The following is a 13,422-nucleotide window of genomic DNA, read 5'->3' as shown; positions in this document are numbered from 1 at the left end:
CGGCTCTCATCAGCTCTTCTAAGCACATTTTGTCCATAAATCCCATGCTCTCATTAAAAGGTGGCCGCTGTTCTCACATGGATTGGGTGCAAACAGAGAGATGCCAAATCCCGCGGGTAGTTCTTAAGAGTGTTTCATTGAGACAAAGTTGCATGAAAGGAATAGAGATGTGTTTCCTGAACGCAATAAAATCAACATGTTTTCCCTTTTGTGTGTTTGGGAGCTTCTCACTGTTTTCTCATTTTTCCAAACTGGACGCTAATAAGGGCAGCTAAAGGGAGAGAGAACTTAACTCTTGCAAATCCTATTCACTAAGTACTTTATTTTGAATCTGCAACAAGAGAGAAGGTTTTAAGTGGTGGAGGATTCACATTTAAACTAAAAGGTGTGAAAAATAACATAAGAAATAGTTATGTTATGTACACTATCCGGTAGGCATGTAATTTAGAGAACAGTCCTGCAGCATTTTAGTAGTTTTTGTGATGCAATTTGGCAGGGGGGCATGTCCGGGGAAAGCCACGGGTTAATTTAAGACTGGAAGCAAAAGCTGTTGCCAATTAGGTGCGGCGGACACCACATATGGGCTGTGCCGTGAGTGCAGATTTCGCCAGAAGGAGCAAAAGGGGGTAGAGACCATCAAGATTCCTGGAGCTCCAGATCAGTTGCTCAGTATTTAGATGGGTAGCTACCAAGCTGAGCGATACCAAAGATAGAGGATAATCATGACATGTTTTTCTGCTATGTTTTTACTTAGTCTCACTTTTTTACTGAGTACACCTGGTAGTGGTTCTGCAATTTGCAGGGGAACTAGGTGCCTCTCAAATCAGGACTGGAGCACAACGAGCGCTCACCAAGCAGTTTCCAGACAGCAGCTTCACCAAGGACAAGCCTACCCAAGTTACCATCAACAGGATGCTCGATACACTCAGCACCAAAGCAACTCCCAATTTGAAAAGCTCGTGCCGCAAACTGCTTTCGATACGACGAGGAGGACCAACCCGAGCACGATCACCGCAGAGGTGTTCCATCCCGGCTGCGAGGGCGGAACTTGCCGGACCGTCGTCAATCATCGCCCGGTGCCTTATCGCAGGGATGCGTCGGAGGAATGCAAAAATGGGGAATGTGGCCTGGATTTGCAGCAAAAATTGAAAAATTGTGTCGGCTGCGACGCACAGAAGGTAGAAGACGCTGTTGTGGGAGATAGAGCAGAACATTCTAATGAGGAGCGGTCGGATGGCGGTGCACAGATTCAGTTGACATGTGACCTGAAATCAGGTTGGTATTATAAGTATCATCATTCATATTGTGGTGAGAAAATCCTTAACTCACAAAGTTTAACCCAACCAGCAAAAACGGGTTAAAACAATGTTGAAAAGACTACAGAGTTCCATCTAGAAGATATCTTGATTTAGTTGAAAAGAGAAACTGAAAATAATGGCTTGATCAAGGCATTGAAAAGATGTTTCCAAACTGCTTTTGTTGGTCCCGATCAGGGGAGTCAAACTTGTTTTCACCGAAGGCCGCATCAGCGTGAAGGCTGCCCACAAAGGGCCTGATGCAACTTATTTATTTAACTTAATGCATTTGTAAAAGAAATGTAACTCCTCCGTCATGTAAAGTAACTTTGAATTTATTAAACATTCATGTCACAAACATTACAGTTGCTCTAATACAAGATCAATTCAAATAAAGATTGTGTTGAAGATTAAATATCGTGATACCTCTATATAAGAGCTACTTAAGCTACAAGAAATGTCTTTGGAGCAAAAATTTTGCCTGACATGCGAGAGAAAATTCAAGTCACCAAATTCTCCAGACTTTACCTCGAGTGACCAGGGCTTTAAAGTACTCATATTATCATCTTATTCATCTTTTAATTGCATATTTATGTTCAACTTCTATTTGAATGTGTTTTCAATGATCAGGAAGATGTGTTTTATAGCTATTTAGGGTTAAATCGGATGGTTTTGGGGGACCAGGAACGGATAAATTGGTTTTCAGTTATTTCGCATTGAAAACCTTTTCTCGAGATACGAGCATTTCTAGATGCAAGCACAATCTGGGAATGAATTAATGTCGTATGTCATTTTTCTGTGTTTTCAAACCAAAAGTTAGGTTGTGCAGTTTAGAAGTAACAAGATCGACGATGAAGAAGCATGTGACGGATTTAACAACACATTTTGAATGGATCTGAGCGACCTGAGCAAATGTATTTTAATCAACTAGTAACTGAGCCAAGCTAAATTTTACCTACTAGGTTTACCTACTGCACTGTTTATGTTTTACAGTGCAGTAAAGAATTTACAAATTGTTGAGAATCAGAGCAGCCTCATGTCACAACAAAGAAGGGTTCACTTTTCAGGTCACGGCACTCTTTTCATAGCAACTATGTACCTATTTGAAAACAGATGGTTTTGAAGAAGATTGAGAGAGAACATTCAAGCAAAAGAAAGGAGGGAGATGAAGTGATTCAGATACAAGCTTCCATATTAGACCAGGGTTTTCAGGCAGTGTGGGAGGGCAAACTAAGGATGCTGAGAGACTTTGTTTAGTGTTCGTTAGGGAATTGCCAAATCTTATCTTTGCAAAATAAGCACACCATCTCTCAATGCAGTTGCTCTCTTCAATTGATCAGCCTGAAACTGTACAATTCATTCATATCAGTACATAACATCAGATTACTCTTTATTTTTCTTTTTATATACTAATTATCTCCTCATGAAGTAGTTCAGTAAATTTAACTACTTATTTTGTTTAGCAAAGCTGTTTGAGACTAAACTGCAAAATATAATAAAGTATATCAAATAAAGAAAAAATCCTGCACAATTATTTAGCTATTTTACAAAGAAAAGATTGGACATTTGAAAAAAAGTTTTTGTTCCAGTGGCAGGCCTTTTTTTAATGTACGTATCGTTTTCAGAATTTAAAAAAAAAAAGTAAAACTTGAAAAACAGGTTCAAAATATAGTGAACTCCAAAATTAAAGCAAGTTAAACAAAATAAATAACCAGCATTGAGCTATCATGACCACAAAGGTGGGGTGCGTCGTTTCAGGTGTCTTTTAAAGGTTGAAAGTCGAATATTTTCCCTTATAATTATGTGGTAACAATATCCAACTGTGTTTAAAAAGCCCCTATGCTCTATTTTTCACTGCGCCTATCTGCTTTTATCTTACTTGTAGAAAAGCTGTTCTGGCTGTGGAGCACACTAGGTAGGAGTAATGAGGGGATAGGTGGGTGGTTGTAGAGTGACGTCATGTTTATTCCGCTGTTTTTGTTTTTGTTTATATTTTTTAGTGTGGCATGAAAATAGCGAAAGTAAGAAAAGGCCTGCTTCAAGTAGAGTTCAAACACCAACCCAAACCGCAAGAACAATGGAAAAAGAAGAGTTTATTTGAGTACATCCAAGAGATGCACATATTTGCATGTGCAACATAAGCAGTTTGACAGAGGCAGCAATGATGACACAAGCCATGCGATGACAGCACGAGTAAAAATGTTCAAAATTCCGTACATATGATTAAAATAAAACTGCATACCGATATTTAAGGCAACACGATAGTTAAAGTTGGCGCCTAAAATTCATTTTTGAACACTTCCGAAAGCAGTATGCTTGAGATTTTTTTATGAAAAAAAAAAGTGTGCCGTGGCTCCAAAAAGTTGTGAAACCCTGTATTAGATGTGAATTTCATATGTTGTTGATAATGGTTAATCTTCTGTCTCTTTCTGCAGGGGGCAATGATGTTCCATCCGATGACGCTGTTGTCCTCCAACTGCAGCTTTCCAAAGACCAAGAGGAACTTGTTGAGGCCCTGAAGATTCAACAGGAGGAGGTCAAAACGATGAATCGGCTTCTCAGCGAGCAACAGGAGGTGCTAGTGCAACAACAGAGAGAAATACTGGCACAACAAAAGAAAATGCATGACTACATGGAGGAGGTGAGAGCACACAAAATGTTATTCAGTTCTTCTTGTTCAATTTGAGCTTTGACTTCCAGGTCAAGGCACAGTACATGATTGTATTGGACACCATCAAACAAATGTCCATGCAGAATCTCCAAGCGGAACTTGATATTCACAGAGATCACTTGAGTGAGCCAAGGAGACCTCATGGAGTTCATCAGGCAATGTCTTTGCACAAAGTGGACATGGAAGCAAGTGTCATGGAGGTCAACTTTAAGCATTTTCCTCATGGTAATCAAGTACATTTTGCAAAGTGTCCACTATAGATCAGTCTCTTTGATGGCCCCCAGGTGGGGCATTCCCTTATGACCTGCGGGAAGTGTGGCGCTGAAGAATACTGTGACTTCAGTAGTGGTGTTCCACGCTGTGAGAAATGTACCGTCTGTCCGGCTGGTTTCTTCTTGGTTGCCCAGTGCTCAGTCCACACTGACAGAATTTGTCAGGTTTGGCTGAAACAGTTGTTGCGCTAGCACATTGAAAACTGTTGAATTGAATAACACAGGAAAACAATATTGCAAACTGGCTTAATGTTTCCTTTCTGTGGTTGCAGGACAGAGATGAATGCCTTGAGCTCAAAGACCTATGTAATGATCACCATAAATGTATCAACACACCAGGTAATATTAAAAAACATTGATTTTGTGACAGTAAATTCTGTTATGATTTGGGTTGTCAAAAAAGATATGAGGGATAGGGGGTTATTGCCCAAAACCAAGATAAGGGAATAAGCAATTATATTTTTGTTATCTCGGCTGGGTTAGCTTAATGTCGGTTGCATGAAAGTAGGTAAAATTTAGCTTGGCTCAGTTACTATGGTGATTTATTTTCTACGGCTAGCCTCTTAAAACTAGGCTAGTTTTCCCCAGGTATACATCTGGCATTTTTATTGTCAATCGTGTGAAAAATGAATGTTTAAACAGCATTTTTATAGCATTTTGTTGCATAATTATAGTGCATTAAAATTTCAAATTTATCCTATGTTGCTCCTTTAAACACTGTCGAATGTATAATTGCAACAGTCATTTTATCACATACTGCATCACATTTAGCCAATCAATTTCATGTTGTGTCAATTCACGGTTCAGGAATTCCTTCTTTCTTATTTGAGTGTTATTCTAGTAAAAACTGTAAGAACATTGCACATGTGTTGTACATGTTATCAATTCTGTATCACACTAACTGTGGAGCGGGATGCAGTGCGGTGTTCGAACAGATTTCAATTCACATTTAATTATTTGCGTGAGCTGTATGCCTCTGGGTATCTTTTTGAAAAATTCAGGATCTCACTGATTTTAACACATGTTTGCGTGACAAACGTGTATGAACTTCTATTTCTCACCTTATAATGCTTTATAATGCTTTATGGAAAAAAAGGTGGTGATTTTGAATCTCAACCACAGGTTAGTACATATGTACATTAATAGTTTTATTTTGTCATGTTTAACTATTTTAATCTCTGACAGGTTTATGAAAATATGCTGTTCCATCGCTCTAAAACAAAGATATGCACAGGACATATATCTTAAAATAAAACGGACTTACCTCATTTTCTAAAACGTGACTAGTGTAATATTTTCAGATTTATTACACTCATGTGACATCCAAAGAAAATTCAAACCTTGCACCCGATTGAATATGACCTGTAGCACATCCGTACTGCAGCTGGAGTGCATTGACACACAGGATCAACTGTTTTCTTTTTCTTGGGGCAGTTGTACAGATACAGCACCGCATCTGTTTTGCAGTCAGTATGATTAGGCTATAGGCCCTAATGGTGGTTGAACTCCAGAGAAAATAAAATTGATGTTTATACTGGGTGACAATATGACATCCTGAAATGCTAGTCTTGACAAAAACAATCACATACTGTATACCTACTTATGCTTGTCAGGGTAAATGAAAAATTAAATCATGCTATTTTTTTTAAAAATGTAGCTAGCATTAAGAGAAATCGGTGGATCGTGCCGTTTGCCGACTCGCCCCAGTTAGCTGACACCCCAGAGCTGACAGCCATAAATTGAACTCAGCCTCGCTCTCTGTTCTTGTGAGTTCATGTAAATGAACCGAACTAAATCAAGCAGCCGTCGATGCCAAACACACTTTAGGACTTTTTTTTATGGAAAAACCGAAGCTAGAACTTGAGAATCACAATATTCACCTTCACCTAAATTTAGTCGCATTTCTACCATTGAAAGCCTTGAGTATGCAAAACATATCTGATGTCCTTTTTATTACTTTTTATCCTAAGGTGGATTTCGATGCCAGGGAATGACTGAGAGAGACGGCCTAGCTGGCATGTGCGGCCATGACTATTTTTTCAAAGAGGACCTGGATGAATGTCAGGCCTGCACTGAGTGTGAAACCCAACAAGCAACATCCCTCTGTACATTTACAACCGACACTGTTTGCTCTGGACCCTCTGCCGGTGACAGTTTCCTCTCTCTTTCTTGGACCGGAAATGCGAGTCTGCCAGACATCAAAGAACGTAGGGTGAACCTAGCCGCGCCGGGCATGATGCTTCGCATCCGGGCAAGAGACCAGACTGGCCTGGCCTCATCAGAAGACGGGCAGCTGGTGATGAAGAAGCATGGACTTGTATGGCTGGAGCAAAGCCTGTCAGTCAACCACCGCTGCCGTAGTTTTGTTCAGATGTGTCTGCATCTGAACGCCAGCGATGGCTCAGAAAGTCACTACCTCAGTGGTGTTAGAATCGAAAACCAAGAAGTGAGGTCCTTCCAGGGCGTCAGCTTAAGCGCTGTAGCAGAGGTGGCCCCTGGTTATGTGATCTCCACGTACCTTTGGAGTGCTAACCAAGACTGCAACCAGACCAATGGAGGTATACGACTTTATGATGCCTCGTCTGCTTCTCTGAGCCTCATGTGGCTTTCCCATGACACCGGGGCTGTTGCCGTTACAGCGCAAGCTGCGCTGTCAGCTCACTACCACACACAGCACCGGCCGATCTTTCGCATCACCTCCACTTCAGACCCCTACGTGGTAGCGCTCACCCATGACGGCCGAGCGATACGTTTTGCAGAAAGTGGCGCTGTGCGCTTTGCGTTCCGGCAGGCATTGTACTCCATGGGCTTGGCATGCGTGAGCAAGGGATTCCAGATGTTGGCATACCTCAACCGTAACGGGAACGTTGTGGAGCTTTGTCGAACATTCAAAGCAGGGGTTCACTACCGCGACACTTCCATTACTCTCTCTGGAGCAACTGAGGTAGGTTCTGGAGACACCCTGGCTTTTGAGATTCTAACTCCTGCACAGTGCAACGTTCGTTTCTTCAATGATGACACAGGGATCAGTGGCCTCAGTTTAGTTTGGGTTCCAGCTGCAATCTCTGCCTCTGTCTATGCCTCCATAGCACAAACTGGTCTTCCTTCAGGGGCTGTTCGGAACAAGCGTCTTCTTTTCCATCAGACCAGTTCCCAAGTGTCCCAAATAGGACTGTCAGGGAAGGATTCCACTGAAACCAGACAATATTTTATTTTCCGGGAGAGTGGCACTGCCAGTGTAGCGATGGACCTGAAACTGATTCACTCTTGCACCCACGTCAAGGTGACTCTACTGACACTAGCTGACCCAAAAAGGCCTGAAGCAGCCTGGGACGCAAAGGGCGCACGATACACCCAAATGGCCCAACAGGTGGGTGGACAAATGTCTGATGGTAGCCAGTGGGCCAGTGTGAGCCTGCGGGCGTCTTTTCAGGTACATAATGGCACAAGCGTGTTTTTCACTCTGGACTGTGTGCGAGGACGAGTCAATCAGGTCAGCCACCACGCAGGAAGTGGGGTTTCTATCCTCTGGGTGTCAGCATAACATGACGACTTTGACCAATTGTACTAAATGGATTTTACGCAACATTGAATGTTCTTTAGATTTACGTCGATGCAATTGGAAAATATTTTTCAGACAGATTTATGGTCAACGAGAACATTTCTGAGATCGTTAATATTTCAAAATTTTCTCTAAACTCCTATATTTGTATCACTTGGATAGAAAACCAAACATATGAAACCTGACTGAAACAGCTAAAATAAATGTTTCCCTCCCCCACCCTCACATGTGTATATTGCACTTTAAAAAAATAAGCAATTCACATTGTAGATAACTCTTGTGTGACACATCATGCAGTACCACAACGTATTTTTATTCAAGTATGCATGTAGCGACCATTACTGTCATGTTGACATTTTGCGCTGTCACGCATCCCAAAACCCTCTTAGTTGTAGTTGTATACATGTGTTTTATGTTAACATTTTCTAAATGTGAATATCTACTGCATGCCTTCTTTAATGGCTGTGTTCTGCCTTCTTACAACACTATAGTGTTTCACATGGTTATTTCAATTTGCAAATATCTATTGAAAAGTGCAACTATTAAAAAAAATACATGATTTATCATTTATTCCAGAGAAGAAGTATTACGTTTGTATATGAAACTGATTGAAATAAAAGCTTAACCAATTATTTCTATCTGTTTTCCATTACTATTCATGTCAGAACATTCCAGGTGGTTCCGGTTAAACAGGAAAGCAGATAGCTCGTTTTTCATTCGTTGACATGACAAAACGATATTTCTCGACTCCCACAAGTCCCCTGACAGACCTCCATATTCCCTTGATACTAAATTGCTTAGGTGTCATCAAGAGTTCCCAAGCTTACGAAAATAAGTTGAATACTGGGCTTAGGAATGGATGGTCCCAATTTTTTAGAATTGTTTGCTCTTCACAGTTATTTACACACGCTGAAGCATTATAAGGGGTGAGAGAGAATGGAGAGGGAGGATGAACCAAACATTTCACAAATGGTTCAATAGGTTTTTTTATATTCCGGGGAATTTCCTCAATGAACAATAATCGATATGACCAAATGCTCTAACTCTGCGATAGGAAAATGCACTTAGCTTAATGCTAAAGAACAACATAAATAAAAACATCCATAACCTGCTAACATTAGCATACAAAAAATCAACCAAGTTTTGAAAACATCCTCAGCTCTTTCTAGTCTAGGTTCATGTAATGTAAAATAAATGATGTCGTTTTTGCCCATGACTAATTTTAAAAAGGCATGTTTATATGACAGTTCATGTATTTTTGTTTATTATTTAAGTCAATGTTGTTTTTTTTAACAAATTATGTTTTGTTCACCACTGACTCACTAAAGAATACACAATATCCCTTTAAACTATTTAAAATTTTGAGTTTTGAGTGTTAAAGCCATGAATTCTAGTATATAACTTTTTGTAATTCCTTTTTAAATTAAAGTGCATGGGTTTTTAGATAAATATATTTGCAAGACATATTTAAGGCTTTTAAATACTTTTTAAATGCCTTTTCAAATCAAATTCAAGACCAAGTTGACCAAAAAACACAATTAAAAGAAACAAAACAAAACCAAAAAAACATTTCTTCCACACAATACATTACATACTTGTACACATCAGCTTGCACAGCTTTTAGCCATGGCTAAAAACGTCTGTCGGCCATAAATAATTGAAAGCATAAGCCTAAAATGATTATTCAAGAGATAGTATTGATCATGCCTATAAAGAGGGATCATGTTAATGATTTCTTATGATAGCTAAAAAACAGATAATACTAATATAAAACAATTTATACAATTCCTATTGTTTACATTTCCAACTTATAACCTATGCGCAATGGAGGGTTATTTTGGGGCAAGCCATGTGTTCTTTGATGGCTTCCTGGTGTTGATGAATTAAATAAAAAAATGATCATTTGAATGTATTTCAACACTGTTTTGTTTCCTAATTCAAAGAGTAAATTTAAAACTTTTCTCAGGGAAGCTTTGTAGTTTATTGGTGGGAAACACACTCACACGCACGTAAAACGAAGCGACAGTATCCAATGTAGCTGGCCATCTGCCTCTCATGTCCTTGTTGCCGAATCTGCATCCAGCAACCGGCTAATAAACAGTACATTGGCGGTATTTGAGAGTGCTGCGTGATAGACGAAGGGACTTTAGTGCTGAGATCATCCGGCAAAAAATTCTAATATGTAGGGCATAAGTAACTGCACAATATTGTTTGTTATTTTAGAAATGTACCGTTATATCTTCGTTGGCGTTCTGCTGTGGACAAAGTCTCACGAGCAAGAAGCCAATAATGGGTAGTCTTATTGTGAGTGTGACACTAAGCACCAAAGCACCCCAGTCCTATCAGACCTGGAAATGTGTTGGTTTTTCCTCATTGAAGAACTGAGGGAAGTGGCTTGGGAGAAAAAAGTCTGACATACCTGCTAAAGTTGGTAACCCTGTGACCTGACGCCAAGTTAAGCTTAATAAAATCAAAGATGTTTTCAGTGTTTTACCTGGCAACAAGGAAGCTGCCATTTTAAGGCGTCTAGGCTCTCCCTCACCAGCATGCTAACCTGCCAATGAGAAGGAATTCACGGGTGACTCTTCTGCGCCTCATGGTTATGAGCAAGTCACGGAGAGTCGTGCCCTCGCAGAAGCAGAATACCACTCGGACTTTGGGCAGCCGTTGGCGTAGTTTGCGTAGCAATCTGTCGAAGTGCTACTCTGCGGCATTGATGTAGAATTTGTCAGACAGGGATTGGCACAATCCTTCCTGTGAAGCCAGATCCTTTAAAACCTCCATGCCGCTTTTGCCGTAGGTACCTAAATCCAAACAAACATTTGACAATCTTTGTTTTCTCTGACTTTTGGCAAACAATTAAAAATCATCATTGTTTGTACTTATTCTTAAAGGGACCGTGTGTCATATTTAGTGCTTCCTTGTGGTACAAAAAATATTATTAGCGTTGGAATGAAATAGCAAAATGTAACGTTTACCAAATTGTTGAAATTAGTTATCTGACTCCATTAACCAAACACAAACTACATTCATCCAACAATTTATGCGCGCTCGTTTCTTGAGAGAAAAATGATCAAGAAAGCCGACGTTTCACACGAGGGCAGATTGATTTTCCCTAACAGTAAAGAACTATGTGAATTCCATCAAAGACGGCCGAAGTGACGTTGACGTCTGTGTGAGGCCTTCTTCTGAAGTCCTTTGGCTTTCTCTTCTTGGGCCACGTCTCCCCGCAAGATGGCGTCTCGGCTCCTCCCATGGGCGTGCCAAGGAAGTGTTTGCGCCCATCAATCTCACAACACCGCGCCTTGATGTCTGGAACATTCTGTGCAAGCACACTCACGAGTCCTGTTATCAACAGAACTAGACAAAACATTCTGCATTTCGAACAGCCTGCCCTGACATTGAACTACAGCCCAGTCAGTGAATATCTTTTGCATTAAATGTAAATTGTAGTCAATCGTATAAAATCCTTTTTAGTCAAATGTATAAAATCCTTCATTAGTAAAAAAAAAAAAAAACGTTGGTATGATACTTCATATATTAAAATCAATATTGTTTTTTGTAAAATAAATTATAGGTTGAGTAATTTGAATTTTACATAATGGAATCCATACAGGGCAGCACGGCGGCGCAGTGGTTAGCCCGTGTGCGGCACAGTTCTGAGGTCATGAGATCGGACCTCCTGTGTGGAGTTTGCATGTTCTCCTTGTGCTTGCGTGGGTTTTCCTCCGGCACTCCGGATTCCTCCCACATTCCAAAAAACATGCATGTCAGGTTAATTGGCCGGTCCAAATTGTCCCTAGGTGTGAATAATAGAGTGAGATGTCCGTCTCTGTGTGCCCTGCGACTGGCTGGCAACCGGTTCAGGGTGTCCCCTGCCCGTTGCCCGAAGACAGCTGGGATGGGCTCTAGCACCCCTGCGACCCTAATAAGCGGTGCAAATAATGGTTAGATGGGTGGGTGGATGGATGGAATCCATACACGGTAGTCACCGCCATGCTTGTTTGGTGTTTGCGAAGGAAAACCAAGTCCCACAGAGCAGTGCGTATAGCATTAGACAACACTGCTATCTGGTGGTCAATCGGCAAAGAATCGTATGTGTCCGGTTTTTAATCAAAAATGATGCTAAAGAGGACTGATCATCAAACACCTTTTTTGGAAGACCTACAGGTGAAAATCTTATTGAAGTTCCGGGATGTAAAACACAAAATAAAACCATAGCTCACTCGTGAGCTCAAACATTATAATTACAGTTTGAGTTATCAGCTGCACAACAAATAAAAGCTAAAAAGTATAAACAAAATCATTGATCTACTTTGATCTGCAACTAGCTCATAAAAAATTGCAATATTTTGTTCTCTGACTGGACGAGAGTAAGAAACAGAATCAGATCTATTTTTTGTTTTGTTTTGTAAGTCTACTGGCTAGCTAAGTGTTTTCATTCAGTTCTGAAGCGTTTGCCTTGCAGGTCCAGAAATGTATTGATGGGCATGAAGTTAATTGTTTGCTAGTTCCAGCGGAAATTGGAGGTAGTAATGAGACTTCGGAAAACATGACATATTTTAAGGTCCCTTTACTCTTTGTGGACAGAGGACGCACAAGTCCAGTTGTATTGTTTGCCAATGTGCAGGAGGGCCCTTGTGTGCAGTGTATCTGAGGGTACACCTCTGAGAAAGTACTTAAACAGTTTTTGTTGCCCAGGTCGACGCTGGTGTCTGAATATGCGATATGCAGAATGTTAAAGAGCTGCAGCAGGTTCTCCACTTGGATGGCCACCGAGCTAGTCTTCATGACGTACTGCTGCTCGTCCCAAAATCTCGAAAGTGCAATAAGAGGAGCAGAGCCCGGAAGGTCTTAAAATTTGGAAGTGAAAGTACATGTTTGGTGAGGGTTTTAGAACTAAAGTCTGTCAAACTTGAAAGGGTTACGACGTCACAATAAAACAGACATGATGTGTTGTGCTGCTGTTCTGCGGTCGATATTGGGTACTGCAACTATCCTGACAATACTTTTAGAAACACATCATGGAATACTGTACTGCTTGTCACTGGAGTGAATGCATACTCATGAGAATTAAAAGTTGGAAACAGGACTAATCTGCTCCGATGTGGAAATCCATTTTTAATCTCCCCCCCTGTGATGGAAAAGTAGGATATCTGACATATTAACCAATCTCCACAGTTTGATTGCTCAAAAAAGGAAACAAAAGAAAAAGAAAAGAAAATGTTGCAAAGTGCAGCGTCTTCACAGAAAAGTTCATCTATTTTCAAACGTGCAACTTTTTAATTTTTCATTTTCATTGGGTATACTTTTATATAAGGACAACAGTCCAGTTAATTGAAGCCATGCAAACATGCACAGAAATCCAATTAAAGGTGGAGTGCGTTTTTTGAGGTGTGCTTAAAACTTAAATATTTTCTCTGTTAAGTATGTGTTAACAATGCCCAACTGACTACGATCAGTAGTTATGCTTCACAGCGCCTATCTGCTTATATCTTACATCAGCACTGAACAGGACGGAAAACATTAGGTTTGAGAAAAGGGGGCTGGGGCAGTGCTGGAAAGTGATGCCATGCTAGTCTTTTAGGGTTTCCATCCATCCACTATGCGCACTAATTATCA

General features: G+C 40.4%; 1 protein-coding gene and 1 pseudogene across 1 annotated transcript; one reads left to right on the top strand and one right to left on the bottom strand.

The window, feature by feature from the left end:
* Positions 1-621: 621 nt before the first annotated feature.
* Positions 622-8,419, top strand: LOC148374280 (uncharacterized). Its single transcript, XM_088354854.1, has 6 exons — positions 622-1,275; positions 3,731-3,936; positions 3,996-4,166; positions 4,251-4,403; positions 4,511-4,577; positions 6,209-8,419. The coding sequence occupies exons 1-6, from the start codon at positions 723-725 to the stop codon at positions 7,780-7,782; spliced, it is 2,724 nt and encodes a 907-aa protein (XP_088210980.1). The 5' UTR covers positions 622-722; the 3' UTR covers positions 7,783-8,419.
* Positions 8,420-10,338: 1,919 nt separating this feature from the next.
* Positions 10,339-12,591, bottom strand: LOC148374279 (metabotropic glutamate receptor 1 pseudogene; annotated as a pseudogene).
* Positions 12,592-13,422: the final 831 nt, after the last annotated feature.

This window comes from Urocampus carinirostris, chromosome 1 (assembly GCF_059441175.1).
Source record: "Urocampus carinirostris isolate Australia breed hairy pipefish chromosome 1, RoL_Ucar_1.0, whole genome shotgun sequence".
Taxonomy (NCBI): domain Eukaryota; kingdom Metazoa; phylum Chordata; class Actinopteri; order Syngnathiformes; family Syngnathidae; genus Urocampus; species Urocampus carinirostris.
This window is presented reverse-complemented; position numbering and strand designations above follow the sequence as displayed.

Coding starts and splice junctions, on each gene's coding strand:
- LOC148374280 (XM_088354854.1), top strand. CDS start 723: ATGACATGTTTTTCTGCTATGTTTTTACTTAGTCTCACTTTTTTACTG. Junction 1,276..3,730: donor GACATGTGACCTGAAATCAG/GTTGGTATTATA, acceptor CTCTTTCTGCAG/GGGGCAATGATGTTCCATCC. Junction 4,167..4,250: donor TGGAAGCAAGTGTCATGGAG/GTCAACTTTAAG, acceptor GATGGCCCCCAG/GTGGGGCATTCCCTTATGAC.